Source organism: Microcaecilia unicolor, chromosome 12, assembly GCF_901765095.1.
Source record: "Microcaecilia unicolor chromosome 12, aMicUni1.1, whole genome shotgun sequence".
In the NCBI taxonomy this organism is placed as follows: Eukaryota; Metazoa; Chordata; class Amphibia; order Gymnophiona; family Siphonopidae; genus Microcaecilia; species Microcaecilia unicolor.
The window spans coordinates 66,440,869-66,464,498 of NC_044042.1; the positions used below are offsets into that span (position 1 = coordinate 66,440,869).

General features: G+C 46.9%; 1 protein-coding gene across 4 annotated transcripts in view; it reads left to right on the forward strand.

Moving 5' to 3' along the window:
- Nucleotides 1-23,630, forward strand: part of ARHGAP23 (Rho GTPase activating protein 23) — a 192,751-nt gene that overhangs the window by 134,284 nt on the left and 34,837 nt on the right. For all 4 annotated transcript variants that reach the window (XM_030220800.1, XM_030220799.1, XM_030220797.1 and 1 more), the window contains 3 exons: nucleotides 4,570-4,648; nucleotides 9,738-9,792; nucleotides 20,434-22,018. In XM_030220800.1, the coding sequence (XP_030076660.1) occupies nucleotides 4,570-4,648; nucleotides 9,738-9,792; nucleotides 20,434-22,018 (1,719 nt within the window). The remainder of the gene's footprint in view (nucleotides 1-4,569; nucleotides 4,649-9,737; nucleotides 9,793-20,433; nucleotides 22,019-23,630) is intronic.

Below are 23,630 nucleotides of genomic sequence, written 5' to 3' on the forward strand. Positions count from 1 at the left end.
ATGGGATTGACGGGGAAACGAAGACACATAAGAGGTCTGTTTATTCAAATGCACTTATGCAGATGGTCACAGTGTAACCTCACAAGTACTGCTTAAAAAAGAAATTGCTGGTGGATGTATGTTAAGGCTGCCAACTGGATCTAGATTCACAGGACAAGGTTGATCCATTCCTGTGTTTTTATCCCATTGCATTCAGGGACTTGTAGTTCTGATATCGATATCACATTCCCTAAGAAAACTTTTTGCCAAAATCAAAAAACTGTGAACAGTTCCACCAATCAAGCAATTGACGACAAGACGACCCCTTAGACCTACAGTTTCCCCTGAAGAAGTCTGCATTGGTGAAACAGGTGTTGGGATCGGGTTAGAGACAAAGGGAAGGGAAATGGGACTTGATATACCGCCTTTCTGTGGTATTTTGCAACTACATTCAAAGCGGTTTACATATATACAGGTACTTATTTTGTACCAGGGGCAGTGGAGGGTTAAGTGACTTGCCCAGAGCCACAAGGAGCTGCAGTGGGAATTGAACTCAGTTCCCCAGGATCAAAGTCCACTGCACTAACCACTAAGCTACTCCTCCACTCCACATTAAAAGTTAAGTGCTGTCTTTTTGTTTTTTTTGCTGTGCTTTTGGACATTGGTAATTAAGCATTTGAAATTCACATGTTTGCTGCAAGTATGGTGAAGGAAGAGAGAATTGAGTACAAGAAGAAATTGAAAAATTAATCGGGAGGTTTTTGCCAATGATTAGTCCAAGTCAGTAGGCAGCTGTGGTACTCATGTTAATGCAACTGAGTGGAATGGACATTGCCTAATTTTCACAGCATAAGCCTTTCACTGCTAAGGCTTTTTTCCTCTCTTTTGGACAAAATAAAACAAAAAATAGCAAATGGTATATTACAATATTTAAGTGGAAAGATTAACAGTATAACTTAGAGAATCTGGATAGGTTTCTTGGGTTTCCACGTGGTTTTGTATTGAAGCTGTTCCCTAAGAAAAGCAAGACTACAAGTCCCAGCATGCACTGAGGGTAAACCAGGATTGGATCAACCCTGTCCTATGAATCTGGTTCCAGTTGGCAGCCTTCTTCTATGTAAAACGATGGCCATTTTATTTGTAAAATGGCCAGTTATGTGTTTCAAAAAGGGGAGTGATAGTGGCAGAGGGGTCTTAGGGCAGGTTATAAACTTATATGTTCAGCAGTGAAATTCAGCTGTGGAACATATAAATTATACATCTAAATGCTGATGGTCAAGTAGCAGTGTAGCTTTTACATATATAACTGAATGCTTAAAGTTGTATGTGAATTTTCAGAGTGCCACTTAAACAGATATCTGCAGCTGAAGATACACATATCATCAAATAGTCAGTTATGTGTTTAAAAGTTAAGGGCTCCTTTTACTAAGATACGCTAACAGATTTAGCGCACGCTAAATGCTAAGAAGCCCATAGGAATAAAATGAGCTGCATGGCACTTAATGCACACTAATTCATTAGCGCGTGCTAAATCTATTAGCACACCTTAGTAAAAGGAGCCCTAAATGTTAAGCTGTGCCACTGAATACTGACCTCTCTTTGCTTTCTGCCTCTCACTTTATTCATCAGTATATTTGATTATTGGTATGCTCTGTCACTCAGTGTTTCTCTGTCTGATGGTGTCAGTCTCTCCCTCACCTTCTTTTGCCTACTGTTTTTGGGTTCCTTCTAGAGAGTTGCATGGGAACAGAAATTTCAACTATCCCCAGTGGAATCTAACCCATCTGGGTTTCTGCTTGGCCACTGTTGGAAACAGGATACTGGGCTAGATGGACTATTGGTATGACCCAGTATGGCTATTCTTATGTTCACCCATATCTGCTAAGATCCATTCCATCCCCTAGTCAATCTCCTCCATCCCCACCCGTAACTGCAGGAGTTGACGCTATTATTTACTTCATGGCAGCCAACCCCAACAGCCTCCTGTGGTTTTTTTTGGATGATATTCATTAACTATGATCTCAAACATGAAATTGCAGATCTGCTGTTATTGATCTGCAATCTGTCTTTAAAATCGTCCATAGCTCCTGAAGATTGGAGGGTGGCCAATGCAACACCTATTTTTAAAAAGGGATCTGGGATGATCTGGGAAATTACAGACAGTAAGCCTGATGTTGGTTCCGTGCAAAATAGTGGAAACTATTATAAAGAATACATAGATAAACATGGTTTAATGAGACAGAGTCAACATGGATTCAGCCAAGGGAAGTCTTGCCTCACCAATTTGCTTCATTTTTTTGTGGATAAAGTTGAGCTGGTTAATGTAATGTATCTAGATTTTCAGAAAGCATTTGATAAAGTTTTACGAGAGATTCCTGAGAAAATTAAAAACCCATGGGATAGGAGGCAATGTTCTGTTGTGGATTAGGAATGTAGATTAGGAATTGGTTGATGGATAGAAAAAAGAGGGTAGGGTTCAATTGCCAATTTACTTCTGGTTGCCATATATCAAAAAAGATATAGTGGAATTAGAAAAGGCTCAAAGAAGAGCGACCAAAATGATAAAGGGGTTGGAACGCCTCCCATATGAGGAAAGGCTAAAGCGGTTAGACCTCTTCAGCTTGGAAAAGAGATGGCTGAGGGGGATATGATTGAGGTCTACAAAATCCTGAGTGGAGTGGAACGGGTAGAAGTGAATCGATTTTTCACTCTTTCAAAAAGTACAAAGACCAGGGAACATGCAATGAAATTACATGGAAATACTTTTAAAACAAATAGGAGGCAATATTTTTTCACTCAAAGAATAGTTAATTTCTGGAACTCATTGCCAGAGGATGTGGTAACAGTGGTTAGTGTATCTGGGTTTAAAAATGGTTTGAACAATTTCCTTGAGGAAAAGTCTGTTATTGAGATGGACATGGGGAAGCCACTTCTTGCCCCGGGATTGGTAACATGGAATGTTGCTACTAATTGGGTTTCTGCCAGGTACTTGTGACCTGGATTGGGCCATTGCTGGAAGCTGGATACTGGGCTAGATAGACCATTGGTCTGACCCATCATGGCTATTCTTATGATCTCAGTGGAGGAGGGTAAATAGTGGCGTGCCCCAGGGGTCTGTACTGGAATCGGTGCTGTTCAAAATATTTATTAATGAACTGGAAATGGGAACTATGAGTTAGGAGTCAGCACCTAAGAAAAAGATCTAGGTGTCATTGTGGACAATGTGCTGAAATTTTCTGCCCAGTTTGGGGGCGGTGACCAAAAATGCAAACAGAATGCTAGGAATTATTAGGAAAAGGATAGAAAATAAGACACAGAATATTATAAAGCCTCTGTATCGCTCCATGGTGCGACCACACCTTGAGTATTGTGAATTAGAAAAGGTTTAAAGAAGAGCGACCAAAATGATTAAGAGGATGGAACTCCTCTCGTATTAGGAAAGGCTATAGAAGTTAGGACTCTTCATGGAAAAGAGGTGGCTGAGGGGGATATGATAGAGATCTACAAAATACTGAGTGGTGTAGAACATAAATCGATTTGTTTTTACTCTTTCAACACCCATGGAAGTTACGTGGTAGTACTTTTAAAAGGAACAGGAGGAAAAAAAATTTCACTCATCAAATAGTTAAGCTCTGGAACTTGTTGCCAGAGGATGTGTTATCAGCAGTTAGTATATCTGGGTTTTAAAAAAGGTTTGAACAAATCCCTGGAGGAAAAGTACATAATTTGCTATTAAGATAGATATGGGGAAAGCCATTGCTTGTCCTTGGGATCAGTAGTATGAATCTTGCTGCTATTTGGGATTCTGTCAGGTATTTGTGACCTGGATTGGCCACTGGTGGAAGCTGGATACTGGGCTAGATGGACCATTGGTCTGATCCAGTATGGCTATTCTTATGTTCTTATTCATCCATTGAGTGTTCCAGCTGCCTCTATGGACATTCTAAGCCTCATTCTGGTGCTCTAATTGCCTCTTGCAGTGCATTCCATTCTGGAGTTGCCAGAGATTTTGACCACACTCCTGCGAGAATCCCATGGTAACTTCTTCCATCTCCGCTAGAATCCCATGGTAACTTCTATCCTCGCTAGAATCCCATTGTAACTTCTTCCATCCCAGCGGGAATCCTTCAGATTCCACAGGATTCCCGCAGTGTTCATTCCCATGCAGTTCTCTGGTTCCTTCCTGTAGGCAGATAGTGGGATGGTAAAATTAGAAGGCAGCTCTACCTTTGTTGAATTGTCCTGGTGTGTGATAACATGACCCTGTATCCTTTAATAAAAGTTACTGTAGACAATAAGATTGATGCCAACTTCTGTCCCTGACTCCAGAAGGAAGAATTCAAGGTGTCAATGAGGCATATTTTCAAAGCCCTTAGCCTTCCAAAGTTCCATAGGTTTCTATGGAACTTTGGAAGGCTAAGTGCTTTGCTTTGAAAATATGCCTCAATTGTGTTATTCCAGGTTAAGGGAATTAAGAGCCCTTGGGGACATGCAGACTGGCAGAAGATGCATATGGGGCAATAAGGGCTGTTGAATAGAGGTCCTTGGCCTGTGCTGTCCTTCTGATTACATCTGTTCTTGTGTTGACAGGGGACCGACTAGTGAAAGTAAATGGAGAGAGCATTGTTGGTAAGACCTACTCCCAGGTCATAGCTCTGATACAGAACAGGTGAGTAGGAGGGATTCAGTAAAGGTAGGAATTCTTACAGTGGTGTGGATATGTGCTGAATTGTTTTCCTTCAGCAGTCTATACATGCAGTAAATACCTTTAGTATTTGTCTCATATAAATTAGTGTAATTTCATGCTTGTGATGACATGATTATACTGAACTTTTAGGAGCTAATTTTCTAGATGTATGCATGCATAAGTTTTCCTGTATGGTGTAGGCATATTTTGAAAAAGAAAATCTGCACGTTCAGATTTTAAAAGTTGCCCCATGGAATTTATGCACCTCCTTCTTACTATGTAGAAATTTTCTTGGTGGTTCTATGCATATTTATTTATTTATTTATTAGGATTTATTTACCGCCTTTTTGAAGGAATTCACTCAAGGCAGTGTACAGTAAGAATACATGCATTTAAAAAAAAATACTATGTGCATAATTGTGAATTCCTCCCCAACCCTGCCTCCGGGAACTCCTCCACATAGTTTAAGTTGGTTCATTCTTTAACTATTGTTAACTGCATTGAACTATTTTATTTGCGGGCTACAAGTCCCATGTACAGTAAAGTAAAACGTTATGCCTGTATAGGCTGTATGTGCATAACTTTACCCACATATCGGGTAAAGTTACATATTGTAATTGAGGACCTAGGAGAAGGATGCTTGGAAATATCATCCCGGTGGAGGTGACGGGGTCAAAGAAAAGTGACAGAATTTAAAAATGCATGGGATAAACAGAAAGGATGACTATATCGAAAGAGGATGGAATTGAAGCAAAACACAAATTGCCATATCACTTTAAACAGATCATAGAGGGGTGTAACCTGCATGGATCTGTTAAACTAGATGGGACCATACATAGAGGATAATTTTATAAACTGTTTTTGCATGTAACACAGATAAATGGGCTCTTACAACATTGGGTTATTCCTAAAAATACATGTGATAGAAGCTGGCATGAAGTTGTATAGTAGGCATGTTCAGAGAGAGTGTGGGTGGAGTTACAATGTACATTCATATGTGTATAGTACACATGCTCTTTTAAACTTGTTCTTGAGCTAGCATAAAGTCAGCTCCTTCAATCTAGGCAGGATTTCTGTAGGATTTGTGCTAGTATTTTATAAAGACATATAGATGCTTATTTTAGAAGCATCTCCATGTATAAATAGCAGCATTAATTCACTTGTAAATGATGATTTCAGAAAGCCACTGTTTACATGTGGAGATCCACATCACGCAGAGATTTTGAAAGGGTGTGGTAGGGGCATGATTTGGGTGAGACAAAAATCTATACACATATTTCCCATTTTACAAAGGGAATACATGTTGTGGAGAAAAACTTTCTTGTTTGGGTTTTATGCCAGCTCAGGGGCACAAACAGATTTCTAAAAAGTGCTTATTTTGGCCAGGGATTAAGAGAGTAATTCTCCTAAATCCCCTGTTTTGTTTTTGCCTTCCATCAAAAACAAAAAAAGAATGTGATCTTACTAGTTATTTGGCAGCTCTTACATGGGGAAGTTGTAAAATGGGACAGCTACATGTGGAAGTGGCTCCACTTAACATATGGAAATTGCAAAATTGTGTCCTTTCATGCACCAGTCCAAGCCCAGATGTGTGAATTGAGAACTCTGCCGTTTAAGAGGCTCTGTGCAGCTCCAGCATGCCAGTATTCTGTCTCCAGCCGATGGTGACTTGCATTTCATGCTGCAGAGGACTGGTCTGGTGAGAGTGCTGCTAGATTTCATCCCATGGCTTCCAGTATCATCTCTACGCTGACGACACCCAGCTTTATCTCTCCACACCAGACATCACTGCGGAAACCCAAGCCAAAGTATCGGCCTGCTTATCTGACATTGCTGCATGGATATCCAACCGCCACCTGAAACTGAACATGTCCAAGACAGAGCTTATTGTCTTTCCACCCAAACCCACCTCTCCCCTCCCTCCGCTCTCTATCTCAGTAAATGGCACCCTCATCCTCCCAGTCTCATCTGCCCGCAACCTCGGAGTCATCTTCAACTCCTCCTTCTCCTTCTCTGCACATATCCAGCAGATAGCCAAGACCTGTCGCTTCTTTCTCTATAACATCAGCAAAATTCACCCTTTCCTCTCTGAGCACACCACCCGAACTCTCGTCCACGCTCTCGTTACCTCTCGCCTTGACTACTGCAACCTACTCCTCACTGGCCTCCCACTTAGCCATCTATCCCCCCCTTCAATCCGTTCAGAACTCTGCTGTGCATCTTATCTTCCGCCTAGACCGATATACTCATATCACCCCTCTCCTCAAGTCACTTCACTGGCTTCCGATGAGGTACCGCATAGAATTCAAGCTTCTCCTACTAACCTATAAATGCACTCAGTCTGCTGCCCCCCACTACCTCTCTACCCTTATCTCCCCGTACGCTCCTACCCGAAACCTCCGCTCACAGGACAAATCCCTCCTCTCTGTCCCCTTCTCCACCATCGCCAACTCCAGGCTCTGCCCTTTCTGCCTTGCCTCTCCCTATGCTTGGAATAAACTTCCTCAGCCCATACGCCAAGCTCCCTCCCTGCCCATCTTTAAATCCTTGCTCAAAGCCCATCTCTTCAATGTCACCTTCGGCACCTAACCATTTCAACTCTACCCAGGAATCTAGACTGCCCCAATTTGTCTGTCCGCACATACTGTCCATTAGATTGTAAGCTGACTTCACATGTTGTCCATTAGATTGTAAGCTCCTTTGAGCAGGGGCTGTCCTTCTTTGTTAACTGTACAGCGCTGCGTAACCCTAGTAGCGCTTTAGAAATGTTAAATAGTAGTAGTAGTAGAGTGCTGCTGGACCCAGTCGGAGAACTTCTTACCCAGTTGAGCAGGGAAAGTCAGAGGGAATCCAAAGTCCAGCTGGAATTTGATTGTGTACAGAATACTTAGAGGGGTTCAGGTCCCTTCCCTTCCCAGACAGATCTTACTGGGTTTAGAACTTTACTTCTCCCTTGCCTCCCTTGTGCCTCTCCCCAATTTCCTTATATATTTCTGGCTTAAGAAGAAAACATTGTTCCTTTCTTGCCCCAGACTTTAAGAAGAGACTGCTCTGCCAGAGCCATTGTACAGCCTCGGTGGCAAGAGGAGGGCTTCAATCCCTGCTGCAGTTCCTTACTCCTTCCGAGGGGATCAGCTCAATATTGAGATCACCATTAGTTAGGGTCCTTTGGCTATCTCCAGAGAGGTCGAGTTTGTGCCAGGGATGGTGCAGCTGTGAGGAGAAGAGACAGGTTTGGGGAGTGAGGCAGGCAAGCTGGTACTGCACTGCTGTTTTCACCTCACTTAAAAGTCGAGGCATCGTGAGTCAGCTGCGATGGTGGCTTTTTGGTGCAAAACAGGGAAGGGAAAATTTCAGTTGATTGCATCTCCGAGTACTGCTGTAGCTTAATGAAGATGCCTCCGGAGAATGCTAAATGGTGCTCCCAGTGTGCAGGGTGCTGTAGCAGTGTGGGAGTATGCAGTTCGAGAGTTCTTCCTGGCAATGAGCAGGAAGTGCTCTTTGCAGAGGATAAGCCAGTCTCTAAGGATGTGCTTTCCCCCAAATATTCCACTGTCTTCTTTAAGTCCTGTCCAAAAATCATCTTGACCCTAAAACAAAGCCTGCCAAGCTGGGTTTTGAGGCTGTATTCACAGCCCAGTTTCATAGTCACATGAGCCTACCTAGCTAAGTTAGATACTGCCATAGTCGTTTATAGTTTATTAAATAACTTACTATACTGCTCAAGCTAACTCACAGATCTGGACAGTTTACAGAGTAAAATAGCAACAAAAAAGAAAAATTGAAATGAACTAAAGTGTGTAGATAGGACAGAGTATACAAGCTCACAGGTAGACAGCAATAGGCAAATATAAAAGGGGAGGTAAGGGATAGCTGAGGGAACAGGAGCAAACCTTGGAGATGGTACAGCAAACTCTCAACCCCATTTGATTCCATTAAATTAAATGGCTTCTCAAATAGCCAGGTTTTTAAGATTTTCTTGAATTTTTTTTGAAAGATGATTCTGGAGAGAATTCCACTGAAAAGGTGCCTGGAAGTGGCACAATGGCGGGTTGATGCTAACTGAACTTGTTTTGGGTTTGGAAGAACGAGACAGTGATGATTTATAGTGCAGAGCAGTCGCGTAGGGGAATATGGAATGGTAAAAGTAGATAGTCTAGTAGTCCAATCTTATGTGCTTTGAAAGTAAGTGTAAGTAATTTGAAAAGGATGCATTTTTCTACAGTACTGGCTAGAGTGATATAGAACACTTGCCATGTAAGATATGTCTGCTTCCAACCTTGATATATGGGTCTTCAGACAGAAGTTGACATCTCAAAAGTACTGCTTCAGCAAGAACTGAAGCTTGTGATCCCGCATATCCTTCAGTACTAGTATCCCTTTCTACAGGGTGGTTGTCACCTTAGTGACTGCTGTCACTAATGCGTTCAAGCAGCAGACGTTACACACTTTTTTTTTTTTGATGCTGGAGATGAGTTTTTGCTACTGGAGTTGAGCTGCTGCTGCTCCTTTTGCTGCCAGAGCCAGTGAGCTGCTTTTTTTTTTTTTTGCTGCCAGAGGTGAGCTCCTCTTCTGGGACCAGGGGGTGGGGAGGGGTTGTGGGAACCACCGTAAACAAGAGACCAGTTTTGGCCATAACCGATACCCTGCGGAAAGCTTTCTTGCAGAAACAGAAACTTGCCAAAAACAGCTTTTTAAGTTGGTTTTGGCACTGAAACCGAATGGCGTCTAAAATTGCCCTCCATATTTGCATATCTGAGTAATAAATATATGCAAGCCTGTTTTAACAATGTGTGTGATGCTAGTTATCTGCCCTTTTCCAGGACAGGTATCATTAAATTGCTGTGGCGTGGGAAAACTAGTTAGTAAACTAATCTAAATCCTGACTATAAGCCACCTGGAACAGAGAAATATATACTGAACATAAATGTAACTCACCTTTAGTTCCACAATCTAAATTCAAATTATCTTTTAGTTTGAGTGACTATACAAAGGTGTTTAGAACAGATTCCTCCAGAAGCAAGTCTTGGCCCAGTCAACTTTATCATTTTTGGTTTTGTTTTGTTTACAGTGAGGATGCTTTGGAACTCTCCATCATGCCTAAGGATGAGGATATCTTACAACTGGTAAGCACTTTTGAGTGCCCCTGAAGTGGGCCAGTGAGCATTTTTGGGTGTCCATGAAGGTAAGTGCAGGTGGGATAGAGTTCCTTTCCTTACAGCTCTCTCAGGCTTGCGAGTTGTTCCTGGGAGAGTATAGGACATGCCTGCTGTTTCCATTTCTAGTGATATCAGATAGCTCTCTTCCACACTGTCTGAGAGCTGTTATTGTAATTTTAACTCTACTTGGAACTAGAAAGAATCATCTGATCAATATTCTGCTGGTGGCCATAGGCTAAATTAGGCCCTGGTTATTCAGAGCTGGGCCATGTCTGGGTACTGGCACTGAATACGAGATCATGAACGGCCAAAAGTGTGCCGCCCTGACTTATGCGAGTCCCCCCCCCCCCCCCCCCCCCCATGAATAGTCCCTGATCCATGTCGATACATGAAGCTCCGCCCACAATCCAAAACCCACTCCATCACCTCTTTTCAGCCCTGCACCTCCCCAAGGGAGATCTCTGCTGTCTAGTGCGACAGAGCTGGAGTGGTGCCTTTTCTTCTCCTCGTTTCTGGCTATCAAAAATGGCACCCCCTAGCGGTAGTACCAGAGGCCTACAACTAGGGGTACAGATGTGGATAGCTGGAGCTGAAAGGGGACATTGCAGCCCTGTCCTGCTGGATACCAGAGATCTCTCCAGGGTAAGTCTGTGATGATGGAGAGGTCTAGGGGATGTGGGGATGGGTGAGTGTTGGGTTGTGGGTGAGGCTTCATATATTGACGTAGGTTCAGGGATCAGAGAGGAGATTGGAACCTTGGTGAGGTGAAGGGATTAGAAAGGGGCAGCTGATTGGATGAGGAGCAAGGGGCCACGGGGCAATTGGAACGGGGAAAGGTTTGCTGATGAGCGTGGAGGGACTGAGGAGGTTGGAAATGGGGTAAAAATTGGATTGGCTACTTAGAAGTTATGTTTGGTGCCAGCTGATATTTAAGGCCAGCACTCACATAGCTAAGCGGGTAGAATTAGGACTGCTTTTTCTGTGGTCCTGTATACCCAGTTAGCTATGCAGGTATTGAGAATTACCAGCACCAAATAACTACCAGCTCCTCCATGATTCTGCCCCCCAATGATGCCCATCTGTAGCCCAGTTCCAAAATGTTTGTTTATGTGACTTGATAATACCACCTGGCAAACAAGGTGATTTACAAAATACATTAAGCAAGTAGAAGAAAGAAACAGAACACCAAAATACAAATAGTTAGGGTGATCATAGGTGAGGAAAGAAGGCTAGACAGTGGCATTCCTGGCCTGGATGGCACCCGGGGCGGAGCGCCGATGCGCCCCCCCCCCCCCCCCCGGGTGCAGTGTGCCCCTCCCCTCGCTAGATGACACCTCCCCCCCCCTCCGGCAAAATGACACCCCCCCCCGGGTGCACGCCGCTGGGGGGTGCCGCGGCGCGTGCCTGCTCCGAGTTCGCTTTCGTTCGCTGCAGCTCCCTCTGCCCCGGAACAGGAAGTAACCTGTTCTGGGGCAGAGGGAGCTGCAGCGAACGAACAAAGTTTAGCGAACTCGGAGGAGCAGGCGTGCGCTGCGGCACCCCCCAGTGGCGTGCACCCGGGGAGGACCACCGCCCCCCCCCCCCCCTTGGTACGCCACTGAGGCTGGAGAAAAGAATCCAGAAGAAACAAGAAAAAAAAACACAGAAGAGGCTCTGTGCAACACTTCCGGCTCAGAGTTAAAGTTCGAGTGAACAAAAGTGTCTTAAATGCCATTTTGAATCTAGGGAGTGAACGCTTGGATTGGAGGGAGAGAGGGAGGAAATTCCAATGTGAGGGAGCAGTATGGCTGGTTAGTGTCAATATTCAGAGACACTGCCTGGTTAGTGATGCTGAGTATCAGTGGATAGCCAGAGCCAAGAAATTTAAGCAGGCAGGAGACAGACAAGCAAAGACAATATAAGTTACAAAACTGAAACCATAAGTGTAGGGATTATACGTAGAACCAGTGCTTTTTTCCCCTAGGCTTACCTACCCGCCCTTAGCTCCCTAGCCCTGCTTTCCGTTCCTGCCACCTGTGACACTCCTTTTAAGCCCCTGTCGAGTTCCAGCACCCCAGCCCCACCTGCCCGCCCTTAGCTTCCCTACAGCCCCACCCCCCTTTCCTTTCGTTCCCTCTCAATGTCCCGCCCTCGCGGAAACAGGAAACTATGTCACAGGAAGGCGGGACACTGAGAGGGAACGAAGGTGTCGCGCCTCACGCGCTCGCCGCGCTCTCGAGGACCTTGGCATACCTTCAGGCTTCTTCCCCGGGAGCGCGGGGTTTGTGAGTCCTTAAGGCAAAATCACCCTCCAGGTAGAAAAGAGAAAAGACTGGACCGGAACTCCGGACTGGAGTTGTACACCGGAACCCTCGGAACTGGAACGCACCGGACTGGTGCGCACTGGAGTGGGGCCCACTGGACTGGACACACTGGAGTGGCCCCACTGGACTGGAACATACAGGAGTGAAACCCGCTGGACTGGAACACACTGGAGCGGAACCCACGGAACTGGAACACCCTGGACCTAGGCTTCACCTACACTTGACTGCCTTCCCCCTCGGGTTGAGCCCTCAGGTTCTTGCAGCCGGTAGGACTTACAGGAACAGCAGGAATGAAGATCCAGGAGTGCCCCCTGGCACCTAGGCGAAGGCAAGGCAGACAATCAGGAACTATCCGGGTTCTGGTAGTCAGCAGGAATCAACACAATGACAAGTAAGCTGGACCCAGGCGCATAGAGACGCTGTACCCGGGCAACCCAGTCATACACAAGAACATCCACAGAGCAGACTCAAGAGGCTTGGAAGGCTATACACCAGCTAACAACTAAGCTGTGCCCCAGCTAACAAGTCATGCCCTGGGCCCAAACACAGAAGACAAGCACAGCTTGACACAGGCTACAAGCCAGCGGGGCCTAAGCTGGCTAGTCTACACTAAGAACAAACACAGTCTTGGAATAGTGGCTAGCAAGGGCGGCTAGGCTAACACTAGAAACAAACACAGACGAGGAAATGGCTAGCAGGACGGCTAGCTGACACGAGGAACAAACATGGTCTTGGAAACAGCTTAGCAGGACGGCTAGCTGACACAAGGAACAAACATGGAACACTAGTACAGCTATGCACAGGCAACAAGCCAGACGGTGCCTAAGCTAACTATTCATATCTTGGAAACAAACATAGAGCACTAGTAAAGCTATGCACAGGCAACAAGCCAGACGGTGCCTTAGCTAACTAGTCATACCTTGGAAACAAACACATAGAACTAGTAAAGCTATGCACAGGCAACAAGCCAGACGGTGCCTAAGCTAACTAGTCATACCTTGGAAACAAACATAGCGCACTAGTAAAGCTATGCACAGGCAACAAGCCAGACGGTGCCTTAGCTAACTAGTCATACCTTGGAAACAAACATAGAGCACTAGTAAAGCTATGCACAGGCAACAAGCCAGACGGTGCCTTAGCTAACTAGTCATACCTTGGAAACAAACACATAGAACTAGAAGAGCTAGGCACAGGCAACAAGCCAGACGGTGCCTAAGCTATCTAGTCAAACAAACATAAAACACTAGCAAAGCTATACACAGGCTATAAGCTACACGGTGCCTAAGCTAGCTAGTCAAACAAACATAGAACACTCACACAGAGCAAACACTGACACCGGGTACAGCACTCTATACTCCAGGACCTTTGCATGAGATTAGATGAGGTGAGTAGAGGTTAGTAGATACAAAGGCCCAGGCTCTAGTCTTCAGGTGACTAATAAAGCCCATCAACACCAGAGCCACAGGTGCAGCAATCACCTTGCAACCAAACAGAGGCTTGACACTCAGAGCAGGCATCCCATAGAAAGTAACAGCGGGAGCCATCTTGGATACTGGCAGAGACGAAGAGGCGGCAGCCATCTTGGATACTGGCAGAGACGAAGAGGCGGCAGCCATCTTGGATACTGGCAGAGACGAAGAGGCGGCAGCCATCTTGGAAGAGGCATAGCCCACACAGGTGAGGTTCAGTAGGGCAATCAGCACACAGAGCCAGAGAGAACCTAAGACAAACACAGACACAGAGACAAGCAGAAGCCAGCACAGACACTGACTCCCAGAAACAGGGTAAGTCTGAAGGGTGGCACGGCCACAAACGGGACAGTATCCCTTCCTCAAGACCCCCCTCTCGGTCTCCCGGAGGCGGTCGGGTATCCAGGGGTAACTATGATGAAACCTCCTGATAGGTCTCAAAAGCCAGACATAGATCACTGGGCTGGAAGTCACAAGGAAGATCAAAACTGGCAGACAAAAGTAGAACTTGTGACCAGGAAGCTCCTTCGAGTCACCATGGGGCAACCTCAGGAACATGGAAACATCAAGAGGAACACAATTCAAAAGTAACCCTCTCCTGAGGGAACCCCCAATGTCCTGAACCTCTTGGCAAGTCCATGAAATGACAGGAACAGGACTGGAGTCACTACTCCAGCTGACATTAGAAGCTGGGCTGAGGCTCAAGGTGGCATTCCCATCTTGGCAGGAGCTAGAAGTCTGAACAGAAATGGATCTGGAACTAGCACCCGGGTTGGCCTCAACCCCTTGACTGGAACTGGATTCAGGGGCTTGACTGGACCGGGAACTCAACAGAAAGTCAGCCTCCTGACAGACACTGGAACTTAGGACGACCTCAACATCTTGGTCGGACTTGGAACTAGACATGGACTCAGCCTCCTGGCTGGAACTAGAACTCGGAACAGGCTTAGCATCATGGTTAGAACTGGAACTTGGAAGAGATTCAGCTGCAGGGCTGGACGCCCCTCTCTGGCCGGACTGGGACGTCTCTCTAACCTTAGCTTCGGGCGGCCTCTGCCGAGCAGGGTTCAAGAGGAGACGGCCCTGGTATCCCCAGAGCATGCTAGCAGGCTGAAATGCAGAAAATGGGTTTCTCCGGGCTCCAAGCCGTTGAACACACCCTCTCTCAGCTATAGCTTCGGAGATCTTCTCCCAGGCTGAATCAACACAAGGTCTATCACAGTCCTCTGGGAACATCATCTCTTCCTCAATAGCAGACTCAATATCGTGGCTGACCTCTGCACTCGGTGCAGATTCAGCATCTTGACTGGACTTGCAACTCAATCCAGGCTCAGCATCTTGACTGGACTTGCAACTCGATCCAGACTCAGCATCTTGACTGGACTTGCAACTCGATCCAGGCTCAGCATCTTGACTGGACTTGCAACTCGATCCAGGCTCAGCATCTTGACTGGACTTGCAACTCGGTCCAGGCTCAGCATCTTGACTGGACTTGCAACTCGGTCCAGGCTCAGCATCTTGACTGGACTTGCAACTCGATCCAGACTCAGCATCTTGACTGGACTTGCAACTCGAGACGCCCTCTGCCTCCTGGCAGGGCCGGAACTTTAACTGAGGCTTGGCCGAACACACCCTTACGGCAGGGATCGGCGGCTCGATCTGGAGCGCTGCTCGAACTGGACTCAGTGGCTTGACTGGACGGGTCACTTGAACAGGAACCGGGGACTTGACCCGAAGCGCCACTCGCACAGGAATCTGAGGCTCCATCGAAGGCTTCCCTCGGACTGGACTCAGAAACTTCAAAGGGCGTGCCATTTGAAGGAGGACTGGAGGCTCGACCCGAAGCGCCACTTGCACAGGAATCTGAGGCTCCCTCGACAGCTTCCCTCGGACTGGACTCGGAGACTTCCAAGGACATGCCATTTGAAGGAGGACTGGAGGCTCGACCCGAAGCGCCACTTGCACAGGAATCTGAGGCTCCCTCGACAGCTTCCCTCGGACTGGACTCGGAGACTTCCAAGGGCATGCCATTTGAAGGAGGACTGGAGGCTCGACCCGAAGTGCCACTTGCACAGGAATCTGAGGCTCCATCGACAGCTTCCCTCGGACTGGACTCGGAAACTTCAAAGGGCGTGCCACTTGCATGAGGACTGGAGGCTCAACCTGGAGCGCCACTTGCATAAGAATCTGGGGCTCCATTGAAGGCCTTCCTCGAACTGGTCTCGGAGACTTAAGCCTCCTCGTTACTTGGACTGGAATAGGAGGTTCAGTATGAAGCATCCCCTGGACTGGACTCAAGCGCCTAGGAGGCCGCGCTACTTGAACTGAGGTCCGGGGCTTGGTCTGACGCTTCCCTCGGCCCGACCTCAGTGGCTTGGCTAGAGGCTTCACTGGAACCCCTCTTCGAACTGGACTCAGCATCTGTGGACTATGATCCCGACGAGAAGTTACCCCACCATGGTACAGCCAGCTACTCGGCTGAGGAGGGCGAAAAGACCTGGGCGGAGAACGTTCCCAGCGTCCTCTTTCGAGTTCAGACTCCAGAGTATCCCACAGAGCAGGGTCTTCCCGAAGTCTGCGGCGGTACTCACGGAGCGTGATGTCCGGATCCATGTCAAAAACTGGGTCATCGTCGTACAGCCTCCATTCGATACGCTCCTTCTCCGCTGCTGCTTCAAGAGTATCCGCAAAGGCTGGATTCCACAGAAGTTCGTCTCGGTATTCCTCCAGGCTTATATCGGAATCAAAACTAGAAACTAGACTGTCCTTGGAATCAAAAAAAATTTCAGAAGTTCCCCTCGGATTGTCCGTGGGGCACGAATTTATGGGCAGGAAACCCACCTGGACTGATGATCTCGCCGAACTCATGGCCTTTGTATTCTGTCGCGCCTCACGCGCTCGCCGCGCTCTCGAGGACCTTGGCATACCTTCAGGCTTCTTCCCCGGGAGCGCGGGGTTTGTGAGTCCTTAAGGCAAAATCACCCTCCAGGTAGAAAAGAGAAAAGACTGGACCGGAACTCCGGACTGGAGTTGTACACCGGAACCCTCGGAACTGGAACGCACCGGACTGGTGCGCACTGGAGTGGGGCCCACTGGACTGGACACACTGGAGTGGCCCCACTGGACTGGAACACACTGGAGCGGAACCCACGGAACTGGAACACCCTGGACCTAGGCTTCACCTACACTTGACTGCCTTCCCCCTCGGGTTGAGCCCTCAGGTTCTTGCAGCCGGTAGGACTTACAGGAACAGCAGGAATGAAGATCCAGGAGTGCCCCCTGGCACCTAGGCGAAGGCAAGGCAGACAATCAGGAACTATCCGGGTTCTGGTAGTCAGCAGGAATCAACACAATGACAAGTAAGCTGGACCCAGGCGCATAGAGACGCTGTACCCGGGCAACCCAGTCATACACAAGAACATCCACAGAGCAGACTCAAGAGGCTTGGAAGGCTATACACCAGCTAACAACTAAGCTGTGCCCCAGCTAACAAGTCATGCCCTGGGCCCAAACACAGAAGACAAGCACAGCTTGACACAGGCTACAAGCCAGCGGGGCCTAAGCTGGCTAGTCTACACTAAGAACAAACACAGTCTTGGAATAGTGGCTAGCAAGGGCGGCTAGGCTAACACTAGAAACAAACACAGACGAGGAAATGGCTAGCAGGACGGCTAGCTGACACGAGGAACAAACATGGTCTTGGAAACAGCTTAGCAGGACGGCTAGCTGACACAAGGAACAAACATGGAACACTAGTACAGCTATGCACAGGCAACAAGCCAGACGGTGCCTAAGCTAACTATTCATATCTTGGAAACAAACATAGAGCACTAGTAAAGCTATGCACAGGCAACAAGCCAGACGGTGCCTTAGCTAACTAGTCATACCTTGGAAACAAACACATAGAACTAGTAAAGCTATGCACAGGCAACAAGCCAGACGGTGCCTAAGCTAACTAGTCATACCTTGGAAACAAACATAGCGCACTAGTAAAGCTATGCACAGGCAACAAGCCAGACGGTGCCTTAGCTAACTAGTCATACCTTGGAAACAAACATAGAGCACTAGTAAAGCTATGCACAGGCAACAAGCCAGACGGTGCCTTAGCTAACTAGTCATACCTTGGAAACAAACACATAGAACTAGAAGAGCTAGGCACAGGCAACAAGCCAGACGGTGCCTAAGCTATCTAGTCAAACAAACATAAAACACTAGCAAAGCTATACACAGGCTATAAGCTACACGGTGCCTAAGCTAGCTAGTCAAACAAACATAGAACACTCACACAGAGCAAACACTGACACCGGGTACAGCACTCTATACTCCAGGACCTTTGCATGAGATTAGATGAGGTGAGTAGAGGTTAGTAGATACAAAGGCCCAGGCTCTAGTCTTCAGGTGACTAATAAAGCCCATCAACACCAGAGCCACAGGTGCAGCAATCACCTTGCAACCAAACAGAGGCTTGACACTCAGAGCAGGCATCCCATAGAAAGTAACAGCGGGAGCCATCTTGGATACTGGCAGAGACGAAGAGGCGGCAGCCATCTTGGATACTGGCAGAGACGAAGAGGCGGCAGCCATCTTGGATACTGGCAGAGACGAAGAGGCGGCAGCCATCTTGGAAGAGGCATAGCCCACACAGGTGAGGTTCAGTAGGGCAATCAGCACACAGAGCCAGAGAGAACCTAAGACAAACACAGACACAGAGACAAGCAGAAGCCAGCACAGACACTGACTCCCAGAAACAGGGTAAGTCTGAAGGGTGGCACGGCCACAAACGGGACAGAAGGGAAGGCAGGAGGAGGTGAGCCTGGTCCTCTCACTAATGCCGGTGCTGCGACTTCACGTAAAAAAAAATAAAATAAAAGATTTAAACGCGTCGTGGAGGGGGGGGGGGGCTGTCGGGAAGCTAAGGGCGGGCAGGTGGGGCTGAGGTGCTGGAACTCGTCGGGGACTTAAAAGGGGGGGGCAGGTGGAGGCCTGGGGCGAGTTACTGGATATGGAGGGGAGGATAGGTGGCAAAGGAGAATTGCTGGACATGGAGGGGAGGGGAGAGAGGAGAAATTGCTGGTCATAGATGGGAGGGGATGGCAGTGGAGAATCGTTGGACATGGAGGGCAGGGGAGAGAGGAGAATCGCTGGACATGGATGGGGAGGGTAGGGCAGGGGAGAGAAGAGAGGAGACATCGCTGGACATAGATGGGAGGGGAGGGCAGAGGAGAATCGCTGGACATGGAGGGCAGGTGAGAATCGCTGGACACAGATGGGAGGGTAGAGGAGAATCTGGACATGGATGGGAAGAGAGGGCAAGGGAGAGAGCAGAGTTTCTGGACATGGATGGAGGGAAGGGCAGGAGAAATGCTGGACATGGATGGAGTGGAGGGAAGACAGTAAGGAGATGGAATGGAGGGCAGGGAAGAGAAGAGAAATGTTGGAGGGAAGGAAAGAGATGCACACGGTTGGAGGGGAAGGGAGAGAGGAGAAAATTGCTTCCTGGCATCTAACCAGGGATATTCAGCAGCACGTAACTGGACAGTGCTGCTGAATATCCCCTGAGACCGCCCAAACAAAAAGTGGGCAGATCAGGGGCTTCACTCGGGAGGAGCCCTAGGTTATGCGGGTGCTGGCAGTAGTCAAGAGCTGTCATAAATAAAGGCCATTTAGCTACGTGGGTTCCGGCTCTGAATATCGGACTGGTACCTGTATAGCTTTTAAAAAAAAAATTTTATTTCTTTTTATTTTTTTTCTTTACTAAAACTCCTGAGCCCTCTCAATTCCCCCCCCCCCCCCCACCACCACCAATGTCCCCTTTTTTCTTCCCACTTCCCAGCCCTTATCAAGAACCCCCAGCCCCCCCCCCCCCCCCAGAAATTCAGGCAGGCCCTCCCTCTGGGCCTACCTGTACCCCTGGTGGTCCAGCGGGGTCGTTGGGGGAGGATGGCAGCCCCCTTATTCTTGCCCCTTGTGGTGCTGGTCTCAGGTTGCGGCAGCCATTTTAGACCTGCGCCTCAAGGGGCATGACTGAGTGGACTGTGCTCCTGCCCCTAATGACCCCGCTGGACCACTAGGGATGGAGGGGAGGGCATGCCTGCATGACTGGGGGGGGGTCAGGGGCCTTGATAAGGGCTGGGATGGGGGAGGAAAAGAAAAAGACATTGACGGGAGGGCTTGAGGGGGGCTCTGGGGCTTTAGTAAAGAAAAAAAAATTTAAAAATAAAAAAAAGTAATGTGGGCTGGCTGGCCCAATATTCATAATGTTTATATGGCCCTGGCTAAATATTGACTGGGCCCGCAGAGTTCTGGGCGCCCAGCCTGCCCCCAAAATCCCTGATATTCAGTGCCGGTGGCCGGACATGGTTTGGCACTGAATGTCGGGGGATAAGTTAGCCAGCAACGATCAGTATTTTAAAAAAAACTCTGACCGCCGCTGGCTGAATATCTGGGGGTGGGGGGAAACAGTAAACACCATGAAACTAATACTGGGACAAAATGCAATAAGCAGCACTGGAAAACAAGATTAAAGGAAAAAGTAATACTAGATTGGTAACAAATTAAGGAAAAGCCTTGGTTTTCAGAGAGTTTAAATTTTTATATGATGGTTCTGCACTAATGTCCTTCATCTCCTTGTGCAGGACTTTATTTCGGCAAAAGAATCTCACTAAGACATGAAAGTTCTCCTAGTTTTAGCCGTCCTCCTCGTTGCTTTTTTTTTTTTTAAAGCTTTCCTCCAGAAGTATCCAATGTCATCCTGCCTCTCTAAACTGCTAAATAGTCTACTCCACAAGGAAGCCTGATGATTAGTAATACCCATAGTTTGTCTATTTTTCTTGCAGGCCTATTCTCAAGATGCCTACTTGAAGGGGAATGACCCATACACAGGGGGTGCTCAGAGTATTCCAGAGCCGCCTCCAGTTTGCTACTCCCAAAAGACTTGCACATACCGGGGCTGGAATCAAGCCCAGGAACCCAGAGTCCTAGAACCTTTGGTGAATAAACGGGCAGAGAGCAGGCCACATTGGATTGGAAATTCATTACCCATGACTGCAGACTCTGTCACCAGTCCAATACCTAGTGCTAGAAGCAGACCAAGAATAGATGCCATCAGAAGTGTTGAGAGTAATATACCCAGCCCTGTCTGTCTCATGGAGGAGATCCAGTATGGAATGACCCAGCCAAAAACTGGAATACCAGTAGGGAGGTCTACCTTCCTTGCTTCTCCTTCATTTCACTTTCCTAAAAGCAGTTGCCAAGGTTCTGTAAATCATTCCCTTTCCTCCATGACTAATTATAGTAATTCTAAACTGCTTCCAGCCCATCAGACCCGTGCTGTGTTTAAGGACTTTAGAGATCTCGGTCAAGTTCCTGCCACTAAAGGGAATCCAAATTGGGAATGTTTACGGAACCCCAATGCCATCACCAGGTTTGAATGCCAGCAGGCACTGTCCAATTGGATGTCTAACCAAGTCCCCCGGAGGAACACTTCAGAGGAGCAGCGACATGCCATGCCACTACAGTACCGCAGTATTTCTCAAGACCGTCTAGGGTATGTTCCAGTTAACAAAGCCTGGCCTCATAGTGCCTCCCAGGACACTCTGCATCAGTCAAACCACGAACATAGCAGTCTCCGATCACGGTCAGATATTTATCTGGCTAACTATGAAAACTCCACGGACAGCCTGGAACAAAATGCTGTAGCTTCACCAAGGTTTGACAGGTGCCTATGGAAAATGGATAAGTTTTATAGGCCTGGACCTTTTGCCGGACCACAAGTTGGTAGACTCCAACAGAGCCAAGCAAGTTCTTATTCATCTCCTCTCACTTCCAGGGACTTTGCTGTACAAGTGCGAAAACACCCTTCCCAACCAAACCTCCAGAGCACTGAAGATTCTGGCTATGTAGGCTACCAAAGCTATAGCCCCTCGTTCCAGCGCAGGACTGAGCTACTTCATGCTCTTTCTTATAGGGACACTACCTTTGGTGACCTTCCAACATTTAATATGTCTCAAAGGAAAGAAACCCAACCAGCCCCTTGCTTAGATAAATTGTCATCCTCCCATATTGATGGCACATCTTGCTCAGAATCCTCACTGAGTGGTACTTCAGAAATTACCAGGGACCAAAGATTGACCATTCTGGACAAGTCACCTGAACAGTCTTCACATGAGGATATGGGGCACCAGCAGCCTGAAGTAGAAGAGAAGAAGGAAGAAGTGGTTCTCAGGCAGAAACCCCCCACAGGCCGCAAAGCCCCACCTGCCTTGAGACAGATGAATTTTGCCTTCCCAGTGGATGTGAAGGATGTTTCAAACATTTCTATTAAAACTAGCAGCAGCAAAGACAAACATGGAGATAGTTCCAGTCAGAGAGTGGCTCCGTTGGCAACTACTGAAGACTCATTGGCTTCCATTCCATTTATAGGTGAGTGTAGACTGGAATGTATTTATTTAAAATACAAGAATAGTTCTATTATACAGAGCTATCACAAATTGAACATTGATTTTCCAAAACCCTTCTTACAAACTGTTGAAATGGAAGACGTATGGATGTGTATTTTTGAAGCACTGTTCTCTGCAGTAGAATCTGGATACAATTATAGTGAGATTGAGGTTTGACTTTTCTCTGAAGACTGTTTTCATTGATGTTACCTTTTCTCCCATATACCTTATCCAGTTGGCTGTGGCAGTGGTGACGAGCTGTTGATCTCACCTTCTTGTAGGTTTCAATCCATTTTTCCATCTCTGTCTCACTCCTTTTCTTCCTTTGAAGTGCATTCCATAGGCCTATTTGCCCCAGATAAGTTTGTCTCTTCCATTGTCACCAACTCCGACTCTTAACTTTCCTTCTTTATTGAACCATCTTCCCTTTTCCTCGTTCTTGGAGACTTTAATATGTATGCTGATGACCCCTCTGACTCTTATGCCTCAAAGTTTGTCTTAACCTCATTTGACTTCCAGTGGTGCTCCACTACTCCTGCTTACCAATATGGTCACCTCCTCAATTTTGTCCTCCTCCACCTGCTTGTTCTCAAACTTTTCCACTTCAGTTCTTCCCTTGCTTGACCATCATCTGATACCTTTCCACGATTAACCAGCCCCCCCCCTACAGTCTTGTCCAATCAGTACCAACACATTTAGGATCTTCAATCTATTGACCCTTTCACTCTCTCCATCATATTGTCTACAATGACACCTAGATCTTTTTCTTGAGTGCTGACTCCCAAGGTGAACCCTAGCATTAGGTAACTAAGATTTGGATTATTCTTCCCAATGTGCATCAATTTGTATTTGTCCACATTAAATTTCATCTGTCATTTGGATACCCAGTCTTCCAATTTCCTAACGTTTCCCTGCAGTTTTTTTACAGTCCACATGTATTTTGACAACTTTGAATAGTTTTGTGTCATCTGCACATTTAAACACCTCACTCGTCATTTCAATTTCCAGATCATTTATAAATATGTTGAATAGTACCGGTCCCAGTACAGATCCCTGCAGCACACCACTATTCACCCTTCTCCATTGAGAGAAATGGCCATTTAACTCTACTCCCTGTTTTCTGTACAGTAACCAATTCCTAATCCTCAACAGAATATTGCCTCCTATCCAACTTTTAATTTTCTCAAGAGTCTGTCATGAGGAACTTTGTTAAAAGGTTTCTGAAAATCTAGATACACTACATCAACTGGCTTACCTTGATCGTCATGTTTATTCATGCCTTCAAAGTAAAAAATCAAATTGGTGAGGCAAGACTTCCCTTGGCTGAATCCATGCTGACTCTGTCCCATTAAACCATGTTCCGTAACTTTATTCTTCATAGTAGTTTATACTATTTTGCCTGGCACTAACGTCAGGCTTACTGGTCTGTAATTTCCCAGATCACCCTTGGAACCCTTTCTAAAAATCAGTGTTACTTTGGCCACCCTCCAATCTTCAGGTACTATGGACAATTTTAAAGACAGGTTACAGATCACTAACAGCAGATAATCAGTTTCATGTTTGAGTTCTTTCCATATCTTAGGGTGCATGCCATC